Below are 26,978 nucleotides of genomic sequence, written 5' to 3'. Positions count from 1 at the left end.
TTTTTTTATCTAACCCGTACGCTCGATACCAGGCGACAGCGGTGGCACCTTGTGGAAGCATAATGCCAGCGTGCTTTCTGTGCTGATAATGCTTTGCGCACACAAATAAGGTATACCTGCAGTCAGCATGAAGCCCTCCCGGATGTTGCCCCGCATTTCCCAGACAAAGTGCAACTGTGGAACGTGAAGGATAGAAAGGGATGACCTTTAAGGAACACTGGGGGGTTTGCCTGATCATACTCCAAGCATGTTATTTCAGATGGTATGGATAACGTTGATGCGTACACATAAATAAATCATGTATATCATCATAATCATCATCATTGTTCTTCTTCTTCTTCTTCTTCTTCTTCTTCTTATTATTATTATTATTATTATTATTATTATTATTATTATTATTATTATTATTATTATATTACATTAAAATAAAGACTCTGTATTCCACAGAATACAGAGTCTTTATAACGCCCACTTTCATGACCTTGATATTTTTCACAACTCTCTGTCTTTGTTCTGCTCTGAGCTTTCCGTTGTTGCGTCTTATTTTCACATATTGTTCAACTTCCCTTCTCCCCCTTTTTCTTCTGTATGCATCTTGCGCCTTGTTGTATGTACATTCTTTTTTTCAAGATTGTTTTTTTTTTATTCATGGTTTTTTATTCATTTTTTTACTGATATTCCCCTGCTGTATTTTTTTTCTTGTTGCTCTATAAGTATGCGTGCGCCATCACTTAGAACTCATGGTTGTTCCTGGGCACGATAAATAAATGATTGATTGATTGATTGATTGATTGATTATTATTTGGCTTGAAAACATATATACCATTGACAGGAAAGGAAAGCGAGAAGCAGGCTGGCAACTGCCACCAGAAGGGGCACTACGCCTGCCTACCCTTCAGAAAGGAGGAGGCAGAAATATAGAATTGGAAGATAGGAAGAATGGGAGGAAAGAGGAAAGAAAAAAGCAAGATGTCAAATCTCAGAGAATAAAGCAGAACACACGCAGTACACGTCACGCACACTAGGGTCGGTCACTGCACGTCAGGCTACTAAGGAATGTTAAAATAGAAGAAGCAGTGTTTGAGGTCTTGTCATTTGAAAACAGAAATAAGCTACAAACGTGAACCTAAGTTAGTTACTTCTAGAAAAGTAAGGTGAGCGCGATGAGCCTGATCGCGTCGAGACGCACAATCACTGGTGTACAAATATTCGTCGAGTGCCGAACACTGCACGCCAAGGAGACGATAGTCCTTCGCTAGCGACCTGCGCTGCGCAGTGAAAGCGGGACCCTCCAATATCAGGTGCTGAAGCGTCTCGAAGCAACCGCAAGACGTACACGATGGACTGCCCACACGTCCTTGTCAGTCTAAACGTTCGCACACGTTCAACAGACAACCCTAGCTTGCGTAGTTGCGCTCTAGCGCGACGAGGCAAGCCTCGAACGCAAACACGGGGCGGGAACGTTCCATTTGCGACGCGCTGGCCTGGATGCTGCTTGAAAGGGGGCGACGAATCAGGCAGACGAGCGTCATTAAGCTTGCACAAAATATCTGGACAGACGCTGTCGTTATGAGCGCAAGTTGAAGCCAGCCGATCAGCCACTTCATTTCCGGCGATCCCTACGTGTGAAAGTATATCCACTGGGCTACGAGAGATACCCCTCGTGATGAAATTTTGTTGGCAAAGTGAGTAATGCCGCGCACAACTGGACAATCAATCTGACTGTGTTGTAATCTGCTAAGGGCAGCGCGGTAGTCTATAAAAATGGCAATCTTCAATGCGGGTAATTTTAAGAGGTTAATTTCTCTTGCACTTATTTGAGCGCAACATTAATCGCTGCTAGCTCCGCAGTTGTTGACGAGGCTGGATGGGGTATACGAAATATACGCCATGCTATAGTCGAATGGCAGAAAAAAGCTGCCGAGGGGCCTTGACCGTCGCTGTGTACAGATGCATCTGTGGATACTTGAAGATAATCTGAGAACATTTTGAACATGGGTGACTGAGCCAATTGGAATATTGCCGAAAGAGGCACATCACCCTTTTTGTGTATGTCGGGGATTGTGAGATATATGGGGAATATGTCTTTGGTGATATCTTTCGAAGGCGGAGGCGTAACTGAAACACCTTGTTAAGAACTGCCAGCAACGTTCATAAATAATGGCGCCATCTTTCCCACGCGAGAAAACTGGCGGTGAATCAGACAGGTAACTGATGCGCTTCTGTGAGTAATGCAACAGATTGCGCCTCACGAGGTAAACCAAGCATTAGTCGTAAGGCAACGCGATGATCTCGTTTCAGTTGGGCCATCAAACTAGGTGGCACGTTTCATGTATACGTGACCATACGAAGTAAGACACAATGAAGCAGCGGACGGTGACCGCCCTTTCAACCGCAGGCGTCAACGGTATCACGTGAACGTAGGAGCAAGCAACGGGCCAATAAACCCTCGTAAACTACACCATGGAATCAAGACTCTCTCGCTATGCAACGAACTAGAAAAATAAGAGAATTGAGTGGCTCGATTTCTTGTTAGTCATCCATCCGAAGTAAGGAACAATGAAGCCCGAGGAAGCATAGAGGATGTTATATTGTTGCGTTTAATAGAAATGTAGGCAGAGTAAGGTAAAGGGAAATGAAAGTGGACGAAAAGATAACTGCTTACACGAACAGCTATGCAGAAAGTACACAAGCACGCGTGTATGGTGAAAGCGAATTTAGGAGCCTTATTCATTGTCAAGGTCGATGTCCCAGGTGAAGACTAACAGTGAAGCCTCCCGCTGGTAAAATAGAATGACTCAAAGCTGCTAAAAAATGTTTTCGCGAGGGGTCCTTTAGAGCGGCTCTTAATACTGCTGTTCGTCTGCTATAAAATGCCATAACGGAGCCTTCATGAAGACAGCTTTGTTTCAAGTACAGCCGTGCAAATGCAGTAATTATACGCACCAGTAAATATATAAAGGCAACGATGGTCGCGCAGAACATCGGAACAGAAAAAAAAAATGTGCTAGGCCGAAGCTATCGTGCCTCTCGGGAATGTGCGATAGTCGAACGGGAACAATGAGTATCTCCTATATAACGGCTGCACGCTCGGACACACCGGATCCCTGGATTTAGTTTCTTGCGCTTGCTCTTCGTAAAACTCGATCCTCATCGCTCGGTGTGTCCCAGACGTGAGAAAAGCGGATTGTCATATAGAGCCGCGGAACGTTACGACTTCATATATGATCGTTGCCATCCCTGTAATCCTGTAGCGCGAGTGAAATGCTCCCGTCTCATCTTTCTTTCTGTTATTTTTCTTTTTTCTTCTTCTTAAGCGCATAAGGTCCGCGCCGTCCGTCGGCATCGCTGAATAAGTAAGCGCTAAGAAGACGTAGCGTTGATACCTGTTAAATAATCCATCACCGCCCACGTGTCATTTGCTCGGCTTTTTGTGAGAGTGAGGATTTGTCTTGACGGAGACGGGCTCCTTCCCAGAAGGGCGACTCCTGCCCGTTGGAGCTTTCCGGTTCTCCGGTTTCCGCTTTTCTGGCGCGCTTGTTTTGTTCGCCAAATTTTCGCTGTTGTTTTCTCGGGGGTCGGGCCCACACCAGCAGAAGGTACAGCGTATGTGGCGACGGATATAGTGATAGGGAGGAAAGGCGGAAAGCAATGATACATAGCGCTGCTTTTCCTCCGGACAGGGACTTACATTGTGACAGCGCAGTCGAGCGAACGATGGCGATTCGCTGGAAAAAAGATGAGATTCGCAGTGGTGTTCGTACAGCTAGGAAAGCAAAACAAAACAAAACAAAAAAACTTACGGAGATATCTGCGTAACTCTCACAGTACGTGCTACAGGCAACAAAAAACTTGAGCTTCAGCTGCAGCGCGGACACATGGGCGATTACGCTTTTGCACGTATGCGATCATTTGTTTGTGGTTTTGTGTCGACACACACTGGCAGAAACGTGAAGTCGTTGCGGCGACACTCACTTCAGGGCAACCGGCTCACGCTTTGTTCCTTAGCCACCACGACAGGCAAGTATGGCATCGGCGTGCTTTGAAGCGGTGCGTTGCTCGCCGTGTGGCATGACGCCAAAGTTAACGCCACCAAATGCCAATTATTCCTGAAATTTGTGTTTTGTGTTCGTGTTTACATCGCGCTGGTCGTAAGCAACATTCGTTTGACCCGCCTTTACATGTGTCTCATAATGTATTAACAAACGACATAATGGACATAATGGAAACAAATGACACGTGGAATCATCGATAAACAACCACAAAGAAAAGAGCAAGCACAAAAATTCGGCAGAGACGCTTAGGACTGCTTACGTGTGGCAGTGCGCAAGCATTATACTCCATTTGGTGAATCCTTTATAGTCAGCCAGATGGCTGCGACGTGACGTGTGCAATCACGCACACACTAGGGACACCTACCGTGGAACCGCTGCAGCGCATCGGGGAAACGTGCTCGTCTCGCACCCCGGAAGCCCGGGTTCGACTCCCACCCAGACCGAAATGTGCCAAATTTTCTTTTCAAAGCCATTCATTTACTTTGCTTACAGGAACCTCCCTCAGAAATTAAACGTCAATCGAAGCATTTTTTGACGTGTTTTTACTCTTTGCGCAGTCGGCCATTTTTGGTACCATCGCTCGGTCACGCCGCCGACGACGATGCCGGATTTTCGCGTAATGGTGCGCATCATGCTTGCGGAATAATAAAATAAAATTTAAAAAAAAGAAAAGAAAAACTAAACATTTTCGCACGTGTGCACTTCCTGTATAAGCTGCGAAGGATGTTAGTCGGATTAAAATATTTTCTGCACCGTCTGGTCTAATGTAAGCCGGAACAATGGCACATGCGTACTCTGGGTGACCTTAAACGCCACTACCTTGCAGGAATTGGCGCGTTATTAGGTCAAGAAAAGAGTACAATCTAAACGTGGATCGAAACTCACCCGAGGACGACGATAAGAACAATAGAAGACAGAACAGGCGCATTTATTTATAGCGGTGCCTTCGAGAAAGCTGCTTAGACTGAAAAAAAAAATTCTGCCGGGAAATATCACCTGCGTCGTGAAATGAGACCCTGACTGCCCAAAGCGCCACTAATTGTGCGCAGGGCTGGACAAACTCTGGGCGCCCAAGGAAACGCCTGTTCCCTGACGTTATATGAAGTCAGTATTTCATTACGACAACATGCGGTCGGTGACTCGTTCACTGCAAGCGTTTACAGTGACGTTGCCATTCACGAACACGGTAATCTCGGCAGCCTCGGTATAAAATCTCGTCCGTATCAGTGAAGTGACGCGTTGTGCAAACGTTTCCATCTCTCGTCCCTTACAAATCAAGTGAGCGCCACACTGTACCTTTCGCCTTGTTGCATGGAATTCGGTAGACAGAGCGTGGAAGCGAGACCTGATGTCCCGTAACCTGAGTGGCTTGTGAGCCCGGCGTTTCTCTTACAAATTTTACAGCACTGCTGCTAGGTTTACTTGAAAGACGAGCGTCTTCTCCGTAGAAAGCAGGCTTTGCCTAACGAGGAACCGGGACAGGAATGATGGCCTTTTTTGTTTTTGTGAAGTATTGTGCGCTTAAGCCTACCTGGATACCTGGCAATCTTATTTTCTTTTTTGTACTTGTGAAAAGAATGAGAGCAGCCAGAACAGTTGCCATAGCAACGCCCAAGAGGAAGTAAAGAAGCAACACACGTCACAATTCAATCTCAACGTCTTTTGTCTGTCGGGACCGTCAAGCCTAGCTAAAAGTAGCGAGTGACGGAATGTGCCCTCACTGCGGTTTCTTTACTTCCTGTTCAAAACGGCAAAAGAAGAAATTGAGAATAATGGGGTAAAATAAGTCCCGCGTGGGATGAAAGGGGCACAGTGTTTTCTTTGTAGAAAAACTGACGTCAGTTACAGTATCGTTCGCACTCATGTCGAACGGAAACGGGGTCAACACGGAAGCGTTCAAAGCTCACATCGCGCGCTTACCACTTACCATGAGCACAACACCCAATGTTTCCCTGCGCGCCCTTTTGCGTCTTAGTCAGTTGCGATGTCGCGCACGTGACATTAAACAAACCTCTGTTTACGGGGTGTCATGATCACACCGATTTCAAAGATATTGACACCAATCATCACGTCCGTGAGTCATTCTGAGCTGCCGTTACTACTTTATGTCAAAACATTTCGAAGCCACTGCGCGAGTGAAGAAGAGTGAGGTTGAAGAACATGCCGATGGGGCTGGTTTTGTTGTTGCTACAGCTGGTGCTTTCCAGGAGTCAAATGACGAGCTAGCCCTGAGGCGTCTCCGCGAGGAAGGCAGCGTGCACGGTAACTTCCAATGCGCCGAGAGGAGATGGGACAGCTAACAAGACAGGCTGTGCCAACGTCACGTAGGATGCTTCAAGGTTTCTGTTGCTTTATCTCGCTCACAACGCCATATGTGCTCGCCATTTTTTTTTCTCACGAAGTGAAATAACTATTAAGCAGTTAGTATCGTCGTTTGGTCCTTCGGGCGCGGTTTATGAATATTTTCTGATGTGGTCGTCCCTGGCTAGGGCAGAGCAGGCTGCGATCGCTCTGGCACTTCTCGACGATGAGAGACCTGAAATATTTACTGACTCGAGGGCGGCGGTTCGGGCATATGCCTCTGGTACCATCGCCGAGGAAGCTCATCGAATTCTCAAAAGCAAAGTCATCCAGCCACATACAATCACGTGGTTCCCGGCACATCTCGAACCCCAACTCGACTCCCTCCCCAACCTCAATGACATCGCACACGTCCAAGCGCGCGAACTAACCCTCCGCGCTGACGCCACTGCGAGTCGAGGCTCCGTCGATTCTAGGCTCGTCGAGTTCCGTGACACTCTCTTCACCTTCAACGAGGTTACAAAACACTACTCCCCTGGTAGGAGACTATACCCTCCCCCACACAGCACACTAACCAGACCTCAAGCTGTCACACTACGTATGCTTCAGACGGGATCATATCCCAACCTGAATTTATTTCACCACATCAATCCAGACTGCTTTAGTCCAGACTGCCCTAGCTGCGGACAACGTAGTACTTTAGACCACATGCTCTGGGGATGCCCCTCGTTACAGAGGGGCCCGCATCGATGCACTGCAGAGGAAGTGGAGCTTTGCTCTTCGGAGCTCCGACCAGTCACGCCAATTTTGGGCTGTCCAGAGAGCCCACGGTGCGGCGCTGGAGCTTGGTCTCCCCGTCCCGACGTGGGTGCGGCCCGCGGCTTCGTCGCCTTCCTGAGAGGGGGCAACGGAGCTTCTCAGGACCTTCACTAAAGTTCTTTGTCTGTCTATGTGGTCGTCCCATATAAAACAATTTTTTTACATATATTCCTCAACCACTCATCACATCCTTCAGTTAGATCGATGAGATCTACACGTTACCGAGGGAGTGCAAGGTGCAACGGAGTCACAGAATCCGAGACCGCAACATGTTACGTGAGTTAATTTTTTCCCGCAGAAACGCGAGAAGACGACGACACGATGGCTCCTTTCGCACCATGCGCTGCCTTTCCTGGAAACACTAGATGTTGCCCAAAAGCATGAAGAAATCCTCTCCTCTCCAATTAGTCAAGTAATCTGTTCCTATACGCATCGAAGCACCGGCAGTACCAGATGTAGTATTTCCGCAAATCGTACCGTGGAAGTTGCACCAAATGAGAGCTTAGAAATCGCGCATACAATGCAATTGGCTGGTCGTCAACCGTACCCTTGATCTCGTTTCATTTCTGACTTACCGCGCGCCTTTCATTGCTGCGAACAATACCAGGAGAAACTGCGTGTTGTTTTGTCATAGCTGCAGCAGTAAAGCAGCACGTGTAGGTAGGGAAAGTGCTGCTTCCATCTTCGTTAAGCTGAGTTCGCGAGTCGTGCTTCAGAACTGCTGAGCTCAACAAGTTGTCAGCGAAAAAAAAAAAAGAAAAAGAAAAAGAAAGCGGAGGAAGCAAAAGAATTCGGTTCACTGGAAAGAGTTTGAGCGTACTCTTCATGTCAAGGCCCACACACAACACGTCCACAGCAAGAGAATCGGTGCAGGAGGAACAGAAAGGGAGTAAGAGCTGCTCGAGTGCCGCTAGAGAAGCTGTTTTATCTGTTGATGGCTGCTTCCCAATTATCTACACGCACGCGCGCGCACGACTTCTAGTTCGGGTCGCTTCTTCCTCGCGTTGTGCCTTCCATGCAAATATCTCGCACTAGAGTGGCCTACCGCGCGTGAACCTTTGTTGCCGTCCTTTGTGCGCGTGTCCTTCTTCCAAAGTTCGTCTGAGTCAAAAGGCAGCCGCTTGCTCCTTGGAGGGTAGTACTTTTTGTGAGCTACGGGATCGCATAATACGACTAATTTGGGCACGCGCCGCTCATACGTCCTCCTCCTACATGCTCGGGCACGTGCTTAGATACGCGGCTGTACTATGTCATAGGACTAAAAGCATCTCAAATATAGCGAGCTTTGGTTCGTTCTGCGCTCGCAAGTGCTCCTATTTGCAAGCTTTCCGCATACGATTCAGTAAAGCCGTACTCTTTATGTATTGTTTTTAGAATAGATAAGGATTCCATATCGACTTTACACTATTTCAGCTCAGTTTCTGTTTCAATTTACTGCAATTCTACTTTCCTTTTAGGAAGAGTGTATACAAAAAGATGACAACGAAAAAGGGAAAACGAATAGTATGGAAAACGAAAGGTGGGAATAGTGTGGAAATTATATAGAATTATTGAATTTTATACCATACGTTTCAATTGCGATTTCAACATATTTTTTTTATAATGAGACTGAAATTCAGACGATCCGCGCAATTGAGATAACTTGAATACTTTACTCTCAATGCCTCCAGCCTTACGCACTGTTTTTCAGTGTTACCGATGTCCGCGAGGATCCTTAGTATCCACGGCTGCGTCATTGGGAGGCTCATGTATAACAGTATCGCTTCATCAGCGGGGTTGGTCTAATGAGAACGATGTTTGCATGATCCAGCATCATTGAAGCTCTGTTCTGAATTTCATCGGTCTTCTCCGTGGAATAGCACGGAGCGGAGTATAACAACACTTGAGATACCGGAATGCACGAGTGGAAACTTGCGTGTGCTTTCTCACAAACGTGCTGCTTTGCTAATGCGGTGTCTGCTGCTGAAAAAAAAAAACATCTTGAGAACTGGGCGTATGTAAGGACTGGTCGTAACATTAGAATACGGGTGGGCACATACTACTTATTTGCGTTTGAAACTGCCAGAGTGCATGCGCATAAGGTCAGTTGCGAGGATGGTCAGTGGTTCCAGCCCTCTGACGTATTTAGGAAAACGGAAGCTGAAGATGAAGAGGAATGACTCTGTAAAATCAGCATTTGCAGCTCATAGAGCGAAGTCTGGCGTGAGCGTCAACGTTTCCTGAAAAAGATTACTTTGGTGAAGGTTAAGAGCGATGGCGCTAGGAAATTATCAGGCAAAGGGCGCACTCGGCTGATGAAAGGAAAACAGCAAAGGAGATTGCTTGTAAAGGCTTTCGTCTTCCACTAGAGGCCTATGTTGTTTTTGATGATCATATTTTATAATAAACGCATTAAATAATTTTAATCGCAAACATTTTTCTCTAACACAATATGCTACTGTGAAGCTTGTGAGGAACTAATAAATAAATAAATAAATAAATAAATAAATAAATAAATAAATAAATAAATAAATAAATAAATAAATAAATAAATAAATAAATAAATAAATAAATAAATAAATAGTCACTGTCGTTGAGGTTCCAAGACCATAGTCGATAATTGTGCCCCAACTATGACCCGTAGCCACTGCGGAGGATAGGGCAAGAATCTGGCGGAAGGAATAAATACCTTAAAGCGCCCCACCTGCAACGCACTTTGGAGGTGCTGTGCAGCGAAGACCCAAAAATGAAGAAAGAAGAAAAAGTGAAATTAAACCTGTTGTTGACGTCGATGAAAGACGAAATGTTCCTGAGCGCGGTGGGAGTGAGGATGTGGCGTATGAACCACGTAATTTATTGTAAGAGTCGCACTGGGGCGATGTTTGACCGACGTCAAATTTTTGTCATCAGTTATCATCATCACACAACCATAATCACCGTCGTCATCATCATTATCATCCCCATCACCGCACCACCATCATCATAATCATCATCATCAAAAACACCACCATCATCATAATTATAACAGTTATTAAACACCCAGTGGTCCCAGGAACACATACTCAGTGGTACACACCCAGTGGTTAATCATCATGATCATCGTCGCCATCATCATCTTATATTTATGTCCACTGCACGACGAAGGCCTCTCCCTGTGATCTCCAATTACCCCTGTCTTGCGCTAGCTGATTCCAACTTGCACCTGCAAATTGCAATTGCAGTGGCTCATACGCAATAGAATATACCCAATGGCTCTTAGACTGCACTATCTCCGGGGTCGGCCCACGAAAGATGCCAGAAACATACATACACCTATGGAAAAGTGAGGGTAACTCACTAAGAAAGACTTCGTCTTTAAAGATGTTTGCTGTGATATGCGCGGGGAAACAGTTGGATTACGCGGTTCCTCTATTTACATCATAACTATGGTGTCACATGGAGGATTTCGGCCCGCTATTATGCTTGGGCTTAAAAAAAAAGAAACATTAGGGTAGAACCCATCTCACAATGATTGTCGCTGTTAATGCGATTAGCATAAAGCTATGAAGGGGCACACGGTATTGCTGAAGACGCCTTCATTTACAATCTGTAGTGAGCGAAGTAGGCTGAGAATGCTAATCGCATTGATACAGTCACACGCCACAGCGTCTGCACGCTCAGGTGCCACCGAGAAACGCTTCAGTAAACGCAACCTCCCAACCGCAGCCAGTTTAGACCCGCTTGCCCCAAACCACAGCGTCTGCACCCTCGGAAGCCACAAAGAAAGCTTCACTAAACGCGGTCTGCAAATCATGACCGTTTTTTTTTTTCGCTGCCAGTGTCGATTTGGGTTCAGTATGTCTGACTTCGAATGAACTACGGCGCGATTATATAGGCGTCTATCTCAGGCGTAAAAATCTTATTTAGGAGCCCACGTTCTGAATTTTATCAGTCGCGCCATGTAAAGTCGCGCCGTGCATCAGTCAGCGCCGTGAATTAAATAGGTTAGACAGATATCCACAGAGCGAAAATTACTTGAAGTACCCAAAGACTCAGTGGCATACCCACTCTGTCTCGAGTGTGTGCGTGTGTGTGTGTGTAGGGGGGGGGGGAGGGGTCGAACCGAGAACGATCTGGCTCTCTCTCTCTCTCTCTCTCTATATATATATATATATATATATATATATATATATATATATATATAATTACTTGTAGAGTAAGTGAAAAAGCCTGGAAATGCGCTTGTCAATCCTTTACTCAAGTATTATTGCGCAACAAAAAGACACGGACGTGAGAGAAGAATACACACCAAGCGCAAACTTTCAACTAGATTTATTCTGCCACTAAATCGGTTTTCTTCATGAAAGCGCATTCGCAGTCTGTACTGCTTCAGATATATAAACCGATTCAGTGGCACAATAAATTTAGTTGAAAGTTTGCGCTTGGTGTGTGTTTTTCTCTCACGTCCTTGTCCTTTTGTTGCGCAATAATACTTGAGTGATGGATTACCAACTTGCCCGGGATGCTGCTCTCATTGTCAGTCCTTTTTGTATTGAACAGACATAGACCTATTTATCAATCACACATGGTGAGCCATGTGGGCACGAAAATTATTTGAATTTGCATTTATTTCTTGACACTATATAAAATCTGTATATGATACAGTACAAAAGGCAGCGAGTACCCAGAGGTCCCTGATCCCACGCAGTATCAGCAGTGCAGCGCACATAAAAAAAGCACGTTCGTTCCATACAAATTTGCTAATTAAACAAAGTATTGTACTTGGTGTTTAAGTCTATATACAGCACAAATGTATCGCTAGTTAAGGTAATAGTTTTGTCGAGGTTATACACAACGAAGTACAAAACACATAATTGACTTGCAATATTCACAAGAAGAAACGACAGCAAATGCGTGCGACCTTGAAGAATTACAACCAAATTTCCAGCGAAGCTGTTTCATTCGAACAGTTTCAATAAAAATTTCAGGTTCCTGGAATTAAATCGCATAGATTAAAGAGATGCCCGTATATGACTGTTCCGTTTAAAACCTTGCCTGCATGTATTGCTTTGTAGCGCTTATTGTTGGAAATTCTTAAAAAGCCGGTAATTCATGAACACACATGTTACTTGGCCATAACATTTACCATAATGTACTCCCCCCCCCCCCCCCCCCCCCCCCCCCCTGCCTACACAAATTTCGCCAGATTTGATATCAGTTGAGTTCACAGTACTCCCAGGGCAGCGGGATAAACTCTGCGTTGTTCGTAAAGCACATTCATATAGCTCCGGATCGCTTGCTTGCGTAATTTACAGCAAATATCATAAATAGTCGTCTGCGTCTGAAGTTTACTTACGTAGTGCCCATACTGCGACCTTTATTTTCGCTACATATAAACAATGTGTCTTGTTAAGTTCACCGAGGACATCGCTGAAACCAACTAAGAACGTCTTATGACGCATGCAAAATAGGGGGGGGGGGGGGACGATGGCTTAGTAATTATTTGCAACGCGTATAACTAGACCAGGAACGTAAAAATCTTGTCGCACATTGCACTTACCGTGACCCCCTCCCCTTTCCACGAAATATAAATCTGTTGTAATCAACAGCTATGACGGAACATTGGGAAGCATAGCTAAAAGTGGCCATATCACGCGCTCTAACATGTGAATAACTTTTTTTTACAAAGGCTGTGTTTGGTCCACCTTCATTTAACTTTGCACAGAGAGTTTTGATAGCGTACCACTAATTTTCGCAAAATTTTGCCTTGGTGGCGTTTATAGTTCTGTCAAGACAGTGGGCTCAATTCTGCTCGCTAGAGTGCTTACATGCGATTTATTGCGAAACTCCCAATTACCCATCTATTTTGAACTTTACCTACACATAAATCATTACCAGGTCCTCAGAGTCACAAAACATAAAGAAGCCGCTTCCTTTAGTTCAGTGAGGACACCAGGCGAACTCAGTATATCGCGCATGAAAAAGTAAAAAGAACAAGAAATGACTACTCAATAAATATTCGTAGTGCTTCTAAATAAGCCAGAAACATTAAAACTTCACAACACATTGTACTTAAAATGTAGCCTATTCCGTCAAAGTATAAAAAGATGGCTGAGGTTTAACTATTGTAAACCTAGTTATCACGAGCGAAAGGTCTGTTTGGCTTGGTTTTGCAAAGACTATGCCCACAGTGTTTCATTAATGCACGCTTCCGCGCTTGGTAAGCTTCTCTATAACGTGGTAATCTAGCCTCCCTTTGTTGCGGTGTTTCAGCAACCAAATTTGCATTTGCTTGAGATTTCGCAGCCTGCTGTCTAACTATATCTACTGGATGATTGGATTCAGCCTGACGCTTGCGCTGAGAGAGAGAGAGAATAAACATCTTTAATGTCTAAATGCAGCTTTGGAGAGGCGTCCTCATTCCAGAATGCCTTGAGCTCGGGCCGCGTCCTGGGCCCTCGCAATCAGCCGCTGCTGATCTTCGAGGTCGGAGCTGGCCAAGGCTCTCTCCCAAAGCTCGTTGGTTGCGCTGAAGCGCACGCACAGACGGCCCAGCCGGCGCGCCATCCATGGCGAGACTGAGCGACCAAGCGCCGGCGATGCAGCCGTTAAACCTCCACCTATAGTCACGTGGTACCTCAGCGGCGAGGCGCCGAGCGAGCGCAGCTGCGACGCCTATCCGCAGCGGATCCCGTGGCATGACGTCACACCTGCTACACTTGCGCTCCGTTGGTTCGCGCTCCGGCCGCTCAAGGTCATTGCGACGCGATGAATGACCTTGCGAGGCACGGCGTAGAGCTTTCGCTCTAATATCTGAAACGCAGAGTTATCTTGGAGCATTGGAAAACCTAGCTAATAACAGCAGCATGGTACTTTAGAACACTTGCTTACAGTTTTCTTTTAAAGCTGTACTTGATCAACACGCACTTATCATAGCACATAAACTTGGCGTATTGTTCCCCCTATGTTCGCAAAATTTGACCTCAGTTGTAGTTGTAACTATGACAGCGCAGCCGTCTATTCTACTGGAAAAGGCAAATTTAACCCACTCATTTGGAACATTGCCTACATATTGCCCATACCATGCCCCTCATTTTCCCCAGATATAAACAAGATGTAAACAAGTTATAAGCCAGATATAAACAAGTTTAGCTGACCGAGGACACCGGAGAAACAAACTACGCATCTCGTATGACGCACGAGAATACATGGAAAAACGAGTGTTTAGTAATTATCTGCAACACTTGTCATTGAGCAGGAAAGTGAATGCTTCGCAAAGCATTGCGCTTAATATTCTCTCTATTTTCACGATATTTCAAGTCTGCATCTCGTGCAGTTGTTTCAGGAGTCTGGAAAAAATGTTTATTAGTTGCAGTAGGAAACCCTGGAACACTTCAACGGGCAACTTTCTACAAAGGTTTTAATGAACCTACAGAGAATAAACATATATCGTTCGTCACCCAAAACATTGCTTCGTACATCGAATAAATATAAACACACCTCATAGTCAAATATAAACACAGCTCAGCCAGACCAAATACCCTATAACCAATAAAGATTGGGAAAAAGTGAGTATTCAGTAACTGTTTTCCGAGCACATAATCAACCTACACAGGTAAACTTTTTGGTACACGTCACCAAAAAGTGACCTTCATTTCTTCAAAATATGAAATATCTGCTGTTCTTGCTCCTGCAGGGAAACGAGTAATAGTGTAGCTCTTATTTAGAAACGACCTGAAAATTAAATCGGCAAAATCATAAGTGACACATGTTATTAGATAAGCTTCAGTTCAATGTTCTATTGGTATTGAAATGGCTCTGCACGTTCTATCAAGGTCATTTTAACGAAAATATCTACGATAAATCGTGATTACACAATGAAATTCGACAGTTAGACCTGTAAACGGTTTGATTAGATTTTCGATGGTGATAAGATACTGAGACTGCAATGATACGTTGACTATCTGCGGACGGAGATTCAATAGTTCCAGCATTTGATAACCCAACGATTTCACGCCATAACAGGCACACCAGTCGTTGGGCACGGCTGATTATAATACTTTATCCGGACCTCTTCATCCCCTATCTCGGAGGTTAAATATAGCAAGCTGATTGTGTTTTCAAATACGGTTAAGTGGTCCAATGAAACTGGACATGATGCTGCAAGTAGCGTAAGCGGAAATTTGTTACGGCGGGAACTGTCCAGCGGCAGGACTTGCGCAATGCGAGCATGTATGGCGAATCCCGCGCGTCGGCCGCTACAGCGCGTCACAAAGAGGCACAAAAGTCAATCTTCTCTGCCCAAGCAGGGGACACGTAGTAAAGACAAGCATTACTTTCGTGGCCACTCTATTAAGAAAGAAAAGTTAGCTTCAGCTGTAGTTTTCTTGTACTTTCCAGCAAAGTGCCCGCTTTCAAAGTGTGTGTGTGTGGGGGGGGGGGGGGGGGGGCAAATGGCATACTTTGCCCCCCCCCCCACTTGGGACAGTGGAGGGGCAATGCCCCCCCCCCCCCCCCGCCCCGGTAGATACGCTATGCAAATACTGTTAATCGTAGATGTCCAAGTTTTACATTTATGTTGTGACCGCGCGTAGTAGTTCTTGCGCAGTTATACTACATGTGTAGCAATACTGAAACGCTTAGATTAAAAAATCGGCTTGAGTATATCAAGAAACATGCAAAATACTTGCGTCACACTGCATCGGTTGATGAAATTTGAGTTGGCGCAAACAACATGGTGGTTTGTTCGTATACTGTCAAAGGCGTTATGTTCGAGCGCTAGACATTACTCAGCAGCAGTCTTAAATGTACCATTGCCGCGAACTTTATACAATACGATTTTTGTTCTTTGAAACGGCAGCCTCGGATTTGCTATGATCGATGAATAATACTCCCCTTAGACCGCCGAATACAAGCCTGAAGTACTTCTGGTGAAATTCCCACTACGTGCAAAGAGATTTGTTTCACCGCATAACCTAAGTGTCTTACAGGTAAATTAGCTTCGAAGAAGCAGTGAAGCACACTCGGACTTGAAGCGCGACGACGACAACGCCATTCTGCATTACTAAGAGTGCTCATACTAAAATCAACGAACCTAAATGACCAAATAGAAAGCACAATAGAAGGCTGACCAGAACCTAGTAGTAGTGGTTTAATGTGGGAAATGACGCTTATTTCTGCAGCCCAGTACGGATCACGGCGCAGCGTCAGGGGGAGATAAAGATGACAAATCCATGTGAGATCGTTAGAGCGCGAACACACACACAATATATATATATATATATATATATATATATATATATAAAGTGAGGGTATGCTGGATCCGGGACCCGGCCGAAACGTAGTACATAAAGTATCGTTTTCTTCCGTACGTGCGACCCCAACGTACGAATTCACACACACACACACACACACACACACACACACACACACACACACACACACACACACACACACACACACACACACACACACACACACACACACACACACACACACACACACACACACACACACACACACACACACACACACACACACACACATATATATATATATATATATATATATATATATATATATATATATAGTAGTGCTGTGTAGGAATAACGTTGGCCCCGGGGGTACCATTTCAGAGATAATGGCACGACATACGTTGTCTTTTGCAAGATACATTTCTGTCGTTTCGGCTTGTGGACCAGCCTTATGCATAACAAAATGCGGTGCAGACAGGCACAGTCACGTCTTATAAGGCCAATGGGTATGTAGAACTTACATTTCCGGTCGATATTCTCAATGGGGCAGTATTGCCGCTCCTAATTGCGCTATATGGCACGTGCACAATATGCGCAGATCATTTGGGGGAGTCGGAGATGTTATGCATCCTTAGGCGGATTACCTAAAATAGGCGCCCAATGCTTTCACGGCATATGGAAATGTTGAATTAGCTAACTGGCATTATTCCAATGGTTAAACTTAGTGGTCTAGTGGCATGGTAGAGTAGAAGTCGTGCCCCGTGAAGATTGATTCATTATAGAGAAAACCTGAACCTAGCGCGTATTTCGAGATATCCGTCCCCAAAATGTGCTACAAAGGCGTTTCAAATGCAAATACAAATGCAAAGGCGTTTCATATGGTTCTGCCACGCCTTACACCATGGACACTTTCTGTGAAAATATTAACTAAACTTAGGCACCCCGTCATTCCTAAGGTAACCATAAGGTCCTTCATCACACTTGCTCAGTTAATTCCCTAGGATTGCTCCCCAAAAGAACCACTCTCAGTCTGCCGTACTAAAGCGTAAACGTTAGAGTAAATTATTGTCCAGCTCACTTCCCGAGTGACACCCTGAGCAACAAATAGCGGCTTCACCTGTAGATGAGCATATACTGTTTGAATTAGAATGGTGTTTCTAAAATTGCTGTGAAACGCAGATTACGCGCGATACATTAATTATTATGCGTCTTTATAAGCGCTCTTGTGGCGCGTGTTCTTCAGTCTGTTCAGAGAGGATATGAGATTCTCGCGGCGCACGTTTCTATCAAGTCCATTCAGAGGTGATAAGAGAATTTCTGTCCAATAAGCGCACCGGTTCTCGAAACAAGTGGGCTCGTGGCAAGTCCCTCCGCGAGCGACTGTGGAGCTCCACAGAACGACCTTGCCCAGCGCGAGCGAGCGCGCGTCTGTGCGCGATCTCGCTCGCCTTCGACAGCGAGGAGAGAGCGAGCGCTACAAGCGCTGGAGTCGCCGCGCGCTCGGCGGCTCATTGGCCCGCTGCCACGGAAAGCGGAAGTGACGCCAGTGGCCCGGGAGCCTTCCGGTGGCTCTAAAAAAGCGAAGCCCGCTAGACGCGTGGTGCAGCAAGTGCTGTGTCGATCGCTCGGCGAGGGCGCAACACCACCGGAGCCAGCGAGTCTGTCTCAAAGCCGCGCGACGCGCGGAGAGGCGTGGTGCTAGCGCCGCGCCGGAGTCGTCGCTCGTTTGGAGTCCTGTGCAAGCCATTTCGGCCTTCCGCCCTCCCGAGTCTCCCCACAGAGGTCAGAGGGCACCCGGGTTCAGGAGCGACGAAGCAGGCCAGCTGTTTCGCTTCGGCTCGCGTCCCGGTTTCGAAGCCGCTTCTTTGGTAAGCGCTTCGCGCGACAGTGTCGACGGCGACGCACTGTGTCAGACAAACATTCTTCGCCGACCGAATACGTTTTTGTCGTCGCCCGTATCGCTGACACTTTGACAGTACCCTTGTTTTCATCTCGTCGTCACGGGAATTAAGAACTTTAAATTCCCTACGACACAGAGTGGATTGAGCTTCTTCCCCTACAGCGCTGGCCTTGAAGTCGCTGTTCCTGTTTGCTGCGTAGCGACGCCGGAGTCAACAAAGAACAGCTCAGTGTGGCTGGAGCACCGAGGAAATTTCGAGTGACGTGTTTTGCAGGCGTGTGTGCGCGTGCGCGTGTGTGTCAGCCTCACTTCAAACGTGTTCTGGCGCAGCTTCAAAAAAGAGCCACTTGTGCTTCGGAGACATTGGCGACAACGCCACCCCGCTCGGTAAACTCCCAGGGACGGCAACACGGAACTGCACTTGATGTCATCGGCGGCTCGCGCAAGGCATCCTTCACTTGCCAGCTGAAGAGCCGAGAAAACCGCAACTCAAACAGTGCTTAGGTGGTTCAAATCGACAGTGTCGTCCCAGGGCTCGAAAGACCCGTGAGAAGACCACCCCTGGCACATATTCGGCAGCTACGGCTTTCTTGGTGCTGAGCGAGAGTGGTGGAGGAAGGGCCATAAAGTGACTCGGTCTGTGGCGCAGAACCAAAACATTCGGCACTGTCGGCTAGCACCCCTGAGAGGTCAACTGCAAACCGTGCTTGCATCACGTGCATTTTTGCTTACGCGAGAACTGTCACGGTTCTTAGAATAGCAGAAGAAGCATCGAAGGCGCTGGCAAAGCTGTAGCTAGCCGCTCATAAACTCAGTGTGGTGCTCGCAGTAGCGAATAGCGCATTTCAACGAATGCCATTCGCGCCTCGAATACAGTAGCCACCACGGCCGGCGTTTTGAACAGAACCACCGCAGGTGGTAGCGGGAACGGCGCGAGCCGCGCACAGTCACCACCTTCGACGACGTCGTGCGCTCAACAGCAGTCGAGCAGCGTAGGACGGCTGGCCGCGGCCGGCCCCAAGCTGTCTCGGGGCGGCCTGTGCTGCGTCCACGAGGGGGCCACCACCGACGACGAAGAAGCGGACGACGTGGCTCGTAAGTCCGCGGCTGGTCGGCGGCCGCCCCCGTCGCAAGCCAAGGTGGCGCGATTCCACGAGCTGCGGCGGCAGGCCTCGGCCTCGTCCAAGGCGTCGCCCGAGCAGCGAAAGCGAGAGGCTTCGCCGCCGCTATGCCACGTCGAACTGCGCGGCAGGAAGGTCGTCAAGAAGTCCTCGCTGGACTCGAAGGTGAGTAGAGATGACTGCCCCCCTTTTACGTAATACAGCTAGCGTGCCGTCCAATGCTCGGCGGCGATGTCAACCATAGCGAACGTTTGAGGTGCTGAACCGGACCGACTGCAGCCGGACCTGGCACTCTAGATGAACGTTAGAAAAGGGAGGTGAAATACACGCCCATGCACTGGTGTGCACAAAGTGCTCACAAAGCGATGCTGAGGATACTGGAGAGTATAGCGTGGCATACTTCTCCGTTGTGCTGGTGGTGATGTACATGCATTAAAAAAATCACATCTTACTCCTAATTCTTATGGAGAATAAGTGGCAACTGGTAGTATATAACAGGCTGTCAGGTAGTTCTTTCATTTCAAGCGTCGAACAGCGTCCCCAGTGGAAGGAATACTCAGAAAGAGTATGTATATATATATATATATATATATATATATATCCCTTGAGAAAGGTCGGTCCACCGACCGAAACTGTTGGGAAAATATTAAACCCTAGATAACCGCGAAGTTGTGCTTCTGATTTCCCTAAATACGCTTGGCCCATTGAAAAATCCAGTTACTACTATATATATATATATATATATATATATATATATATATATATATATATATATATCTATATATATTTCTTCAATAACATTTATTTTAGTCGAGCAGCAGCTAAAAATCAACGGTCCGCGCCAAAATAATGCCGACATCAAATCCTTCTACGCGGTAACCATATTTCACATTCCTGGAATTGGCGTCATAGCTTAGCAGCGTCTTTCTATAGCACCGCGTATAGAGCTGAAAGATTGAGCATACTAGACTACGAAGGCACCATTAATGAACCGCTTCGGCTACTCCAGATTTACTGCTTTCTTCGACCGCGCCTTGGAGACACGCGTCACACAATCCTCGATGATCTCTGGGCATTACTACCACCCACCGCGCTCAGGTCACGTGCAAGCCACGCGTCATTTGTTTCGATGGCGACGAGTGCAGACGACGACTTGGGTCTATTCCAAGCGTTCTTTACTGGATGCGGTACATTTGCTTCAGTTCCTACGAGCAGGAAACAGTTCAGATGATGGTAGGCTGGCGCATGTTTGTAAACAAATGGACGTGGCTGTAAAGGCTGCTGGTCATAATTTCTTTTTTCCTTTTTTTACGTTGCCGATGTAAGCACAACCAACGAGTGTTTTTTCACAGCCTCCCGTTTCATGGATTAACACGTAGTGCAAGCAAAGAGAGTAGTCGGATACGATGACACTCCTCACGTCGGCTGTTTCTCGACGTGAAGAGTAATCTTCAGGCGGTGAATTCTGGGAAACATTTCCGTGTGACGCTGTGCGGCTTTTCCGTTAAAACGCTACTGTAAAATTGTCTAGCAGTCCTGTCTGACTGTATATGTTATCTTTGCGGGGAAAAAAAAATAAAGGTCTAGCTTATACTGTTCCACGCCAAAAGGGCCAACAGGCCGGATGAGTCCTAGCGTCTGCTTTTTTTTTCTTCCTTCCTTTCGTTTGTCCTGTGTTGACATATTACTGTCCTTTCCAAAATTATCGCTGTAATGGCTGCCGGTCATAATTTCTTTTCTTCCGCTGCCGATGTAAGCACAACCAACTAGTGTTTTGTACAGCCCCCAGTTTCGTGGATTAACGGAAAAGGAAATGCTAGCAAATTTCTGGCTCCTGAGAGAAAAATGTGTTCCATCTAGAGTGGGCAGAGGGTGGTTATCGAGAAACGTCGCAGGAAACTGGTTATTGGCTGGTTATTGGCTTCTCTGAAGTGGCTATATGTATATAGCTGGACTTTCGTTTAGAAATTCAAGTGGAGGCGGAAGCCCGGACGGCCTGTCTCACTTAATCAGGGACACCCTGAGAAGAAGAAGAAGAGGGTAGAAGCAAAATGACGTCAAATCGACACTCTCCTCCCTCCAACTCAGAATTCTGTTCGGTACCGCCAACGCAGCGAGCACAGGCTCGCGAGGAAAGAGGTATAAGCGGATCCGACGGGCGAGTTGAGTGTATCAACGGACAGAATGAGGCGACTGCTGCATAAGAGGGCAATCGAAAGGCTGCTTCCTATCCGGCTACACTCCATGTAGTCAGGGAAGAAACAGCCAGACACGCCAGGCTTCTTTCTTTTTTTTTTCTCTCCTGATCCTCGCGCCCCATTTTCCTGATCAAAATGTTCGGGAAAAAGTTGCTAAGTTGGTGATTGAGCTCGCTGCGAGCGTCCTTATTTGACCCCTCCCCCCTCTCTCTCCCTCATCTTATTTTTTATCCGGCAGACGACTTCAGTTCGCTTTATTTTAAGGCAGAAATAAGAAATGAAGCCCAACTTTTGCTCTTCAGCTGCTGTCCATCCAGATGAAAGTGAAGCAGCTTGCTTCGGTGAGCTTATCAAATTTGGAAAAGAGAAACAAACAGCTAATGCAAAACAGCTGGTGCAAGACAGCTGGTGCAAGCACAATACAAATAAATAATGCATAAAAGAAACGAAGAAAAAGAACGGTGCCGTAAGCACATAACTTCTGTTAACAAACACTTCACGCTCTTTCATAAGCCATTGAGATATATGAAAGTGGGCGATTGTTCAAGAACGCTTTTCACGCGTGAAGAGCCCTGTGAATCCAACCCGACGTCCGCAAAATGAAAGCAATCCAAGGCGTTACAGTACGTGATTTTGGTAGCGATGGATGTTAAGTTGAGTTCTCAACCAGCTGTTCCGATGGTGTATCGGTCTACCAATCGTGGCTTATCATAGACAGCATGCTAACCCTGATTGGCCGTGTGTGAACACGCGACCACTGGTGCTGGGGCGTCAGCTTGTGAGGCAGCGTGAGCCCTAGCGTTCGAGATTAGCCTCGTAGAAACCGGGCAGCGATGTGAAAGTTACGAGGCCACAGTGGGTGCAGTCGGCAGAAAGCCGCAAAAAGAACGGCCGCACACTGCCAGCTCTTTACGTCTATATATCAAAAGCCACCTGCGCAGCCTGGGCTACCATCCAAGCCGACCGCTTGACCTTTGATGCCCGATGCAATGTGCTCAGCACCGGCCGCTTCTGGACTTTATCCAAGAGACAGGTCTCAATATTTTCATTTGTAGATCGTGCCGTGGGGCATACTGGCGCCAACGAAAACAAAAACGTATTCTTCGAAGCACTGTTCTCCTTGGTTGGAAGAGTTTTAATTGCTAGCAAAGTGCGTGGTCACCGACGTGCTCTGCCAGCGAAAATTAAAACGCAAACAGCGGAGCGCGAGCCCGAAGCGCTCAAGTTATACAGTGTGCGCCGTCGGTTAGTTGTGGCGTATGTCATAATTATTACTCGGCATCTGAAGCAGCACGCCAAGCGATATTAGCCGGGCTAACGTCTCCAGCCTGTCTTTAGAGTCAGCACGTTTCCTCCGACGGTTTCTGCAGAATTGTTGACTTTCGTGGAGAAAAGTCTGTAGCCTAAAGTTACCCTATAGACAATCTGCTCAGTGCACTCCTAGTCGGCTGGCGCTCAATATCAGAGCGAGCACAGTTGCACAAGCGTACAGTCCGCTCACATCAACATTTGTCACAAATGAGATAGCCCGGTGAGACATGGGCGCGTATTTTTGCAGGCTATATATCAGCTAAAGACGGTGCCGGAGTGTTGCATCACATCGCTAGGAGTCGGTCTGTGTAACAACGTACCTACATCAAGGTGCACGGCGCGACGTTAATGTCCTAGAATGTGGTCGGTGGTGTGAAGAGCGTCTATTGGAAACGCCGTCTAAACTTGTGTATGACTTCTTTTCACGCACTAATGGTCACCTCACTACGTCACGTAGCCTCTGCAACACTGTATCGTTTCTTTGGTGAATGAGAGGTTTCTTCATGAAGGGTTCTTCTACCCCCCACTTTTTCGCGTTGGCGTTCGCGCGGAAAGATGTCGGCGCCGTCTTCTGCTGCAAGAAATGCAGACAGTCTCGGGAAAGCCTGTCGCTGATAGCGTCAATCTCGACGTGCGTTTATAAAGCGCCGCCTCGCTGTCGATCCGGAGGAAGTCTTTGTCCGCAGGTGTCGACGCTGAGAAGCCGGTGTTGAGGCGTCGCTCTCGCCGCCCGTCGCAGAACGCGTTATCTAACGCACAACATTCGCACCGTCGTTTCCGATACGAATGAACATCGCTTGTTATATATATATAAAAAAGAAAGACCGTTCAGTAACGAATGCGAACGAAGGACATTTTTCAAAGCAGCCTTGCTTTCAATCGGAATTAGTTATCTTAAGACGCAGTAAATTTATTAAGCCGCAGCAAGCTCACCATCGAACTCTGCCGAATTTTCAGATCAGAATTAGGGACGACTAAAAATATGATTGCGGAGTTTGGGTTTTATGCGTTCGGTATGTAATAATAATAATAATAATAATAATAATAATAATAATAATAATAATAATAATAATAATAATAATAATAATAATAATAATAATAAGAAGAAGAAGAAGAAGAAGAAGAAGAAGAAGAAGACAGGCTGGGAACCACCCATATACCAGTGTGGCCAATCCCCCTCGTGGGTACGAGCCATGTTTTGAGGCAACAACAACAACAAGAACCACCCATATCCTACACGGAGGTTGCCCGTGTGCTCCCCCGATCCTTGACCGATGCGTCACCGAGGCATCAGAGTGAGCGTGAGCCGCTCCTACAAAAACTTCATTATAGTAGCGCTGGTACTACTAGTGCTGCTGGTGCCTCCAGATGGCATAGAGCACCACCTGCCCCAAAGCGGAGGCGACAAAAAGCTGGAACGTACAAACTTACTATTCCCCAGAAGGCAATAAACGGGAAAAAAGAAGAAAAAAATAGAGACAGAGAGAGAAAAAAAAAGCGACGAAAGATCGCTATTAGGTTCTTGTACCTCGTGCAGCGCATGGTGTCGGAAAATTAATCGAGGGTGAACTCGGCCGCTATGACGCAAATTTTTGGTAACTGGCTTTGATCTTCTGTAGCAGATTTTTGTATAATATCTTATCCGTGTAAGCCCCCCCCCCCCCCTCCTCCCTCTTCCTCCTATGCACTTAATCGCATTTTCGATCTTATTGACTGAAGTGTTCTCTACACGGAAGCGTCTGGAAAAAGCGATCCATTTCACCGTGCTTCATTTAAGACGACGTATCATTACGACCGAATCTTGTACCATGCCTGGTTCTAACGCACGTATAATTAACAAAAGAAAAAAAAAAAAGAAACGATATGCCTATTTATATTTCTGCGCGCCTTCGCTTGCTTCCAGACACAGAAGCGAGATCTGGCCGTGCTTGCGAGTGATTAATTGTTTCCCTAATGCAAGCCGCGAGCTCCCAATTTCTCTCCCTCTACGAAAAGGAAGAACGCTCGTGCATATAAATATACCGCAAATTGCTTAGTCTACAAGTAAACGCAACAGTAGCAATTTCTGCGGGAGACAGCGACGCATAACGCAGTTAAAAACCAACTGGTTGAAAAACGAGACATCCTGTTTGACTTAATAGAAAAATGTCACGCGACGCGTTCTTGTTGCTGAAACCGGTGTTCCACGTTACTGTCTTGCTGAAAACTGTCTGGCGTTGTTGAGGTGCACTGGATGTTTGTTTGATCAAGACGTTTGCCACAGGCGGGCGTAGCATGAAAGTCTGGCCGGGCAACAATTCTGCATGTGCACCTCTTTCCGCTATTCAGAAATGCATTACCACGTGCCCACCAAATAAATGTTGCGTAGATATGCGAGTAGTAGGCGTGGTGCTACCTTTCTAAGTATCCTCAACCCTTCGAAAAAAAAAAAAAAACTGTCTGCTGCAGACACGCATGTCAAAAGCCGGTTCTTTGCAAATTGTTAAACAAGGCCTTTTTTTTTTTAGATTGAAACCTTCGTTGGCAGGGCCAAATGAAATGATCCGCATCGCCACTTGCTTCGGCCACCACCACATGAGCCGTATAGCGATGGGATTCTTCAATCGCATGGAGGCCGCTCCGATTTAAAGATATCATATTTGGTTTCCTTTACGGTGTCTTTATGCATGCCATGTTTGTTTTATATGGTTGTCACACGGCGCACTTTTGATCGTGATCAATCTTTATCCGGATCAAATTTCTCGGTCGTGATTGACTCCTTTGCGCAAGCTGCGCGGGAGAGCCAATCCCAATCGATAATTTCGATCCGGATCGGGTTAGATCGCGATCAAAAGTGGTCGTGTGATACCGGTATTACTCGGTCGTTTATCTTTGTCATTGTCTACCTAATGTCTAGTCATCGTAGTTGATTCCTAAGCACCATATTGAGCGACCACCGATTGTATAGCCCATGCCACCCGCTCAAGTGGCACACGATTACGCCATGGCATATACAGAGACATACTCTGAAGTATGCACAATGTTTCATCTGCATGTATACTGCGCGCCGGTGGGGCGATTTGACATTGCGACGACATTTACCTGTATAGAGGCTTCATAAGTACAAAATCAGGCAGACTCAACTCCAGTTGACATTTCCGCAAAGCGAAGCATTCTTGGTGTCATTGGCTCACGAACCATGTGTGTTTGCATATGATGTGTGCTTTTTCGAGGTGTAAATATTAGTATTAAAGAGCAGCATGTTATACGAATAACTGATTTTATTCGCAGTGAATTATAGACAGGCTGGATGTTATACACACATAATTACACGCTGTACATCATGCATATCTTATTTGGTAACACTTTCAATGGTGATCCACAGTGTCGCGTTGCACTCGTGACGCTTCTGATGCGACGGTTTTTTCTAGTGTAACTGCGGATCGAAACCGGCCAATCGGCTCAACGCGCTGGCTTGCCCGCGAGGAAGGGTGTTATATGCCGCTTGTTGAAGCATGCCTGTGTGGCCTTCGGCGTGAGAGGCGTCAGATACGTACGAAGAAGTGCTTCCAACTCGGCAAGGAGGCCTCGCTTTAGAACAGTCGCATGTCGTAGTGAAAAGCACGTACCGCCCGCTGCTCGGTATCCTCGACTGTGCAGCAGGAGCCTTCGCTCCATCGTCCCCTCAACGGCGTCGTTCGGCGATATCCGCGTCGGTCACTCTCTTTTCCGGGATGGGCTATTCCGATATATCAGCATTTGTAATTTGCAGGGCCTAGGCGACAACACCCTCGAAAAGATAATGATGATGATGATGATGATGATGATGATGATGATGATGATGATGATACTGATCTATATAGGGGGAAATGACGCTTAATTCTGCAACCCTTGAGGGAGCACGGCGAAGCATCTTTAGGGGAGAGAGAGAGAGCGGGAAGTGAAAGTTCATGCACCAATAGAACGCAACACAGGGAACTTATGTCCGGCGCAGAGGCGACCTCCGTCGAAACGGGGAGAGGTGGTCACGCCACCCGCCGCGGCCAATCGGGACGCAGTGCTCACGATCAAGCCTCTGTACG

General features: G+C 46.6%; 1 protein-coding gene across 1 annotated transcript in view; it reads left to right on the top strand.

The window, feature by feature from the left end:
• Window positions 1–19,132: 19,132 nt before the first annotated feature.
• Window positions 19,133–26,978, top strand: part of LOC119442814 (phosrestin-2-like) — a gene marked incomplete at its 5' end in the record, with an annotated part of 309,788 nt that continues 301,942 nt past the window's right edge. The window contains one exon of the mRNA XM_037707847.2: window positions 19,133–19,573. Coding sequence (XP_037563775.2) covers window positions 19,133–19,573 — 441 coding nt within the window. The remainder of the gene's footprint in view (window positions 19,574–26,978) is intronic.

The sequence above is a fragment of the Dermacentor silvarum genome, chromosome 2 (assembly GCF_013339745.2).
Source record: "Dermacentor silvarum isolate Dsil-2018 chromosome 2, BIME_Dsil_1.4, whole genome shotgun sequence".
NCBI lineage: Eukaryota > Metazoa > Arthropoda > Arachnida > Ixodida > Ixodidae > Dermacentor > Dermacentor silvarum.
The sequence above is the reverse complement of the archived record's forward strand: the minus strand, read 5'-3'. Positions and strand labels throughout refer to the sequence as shown.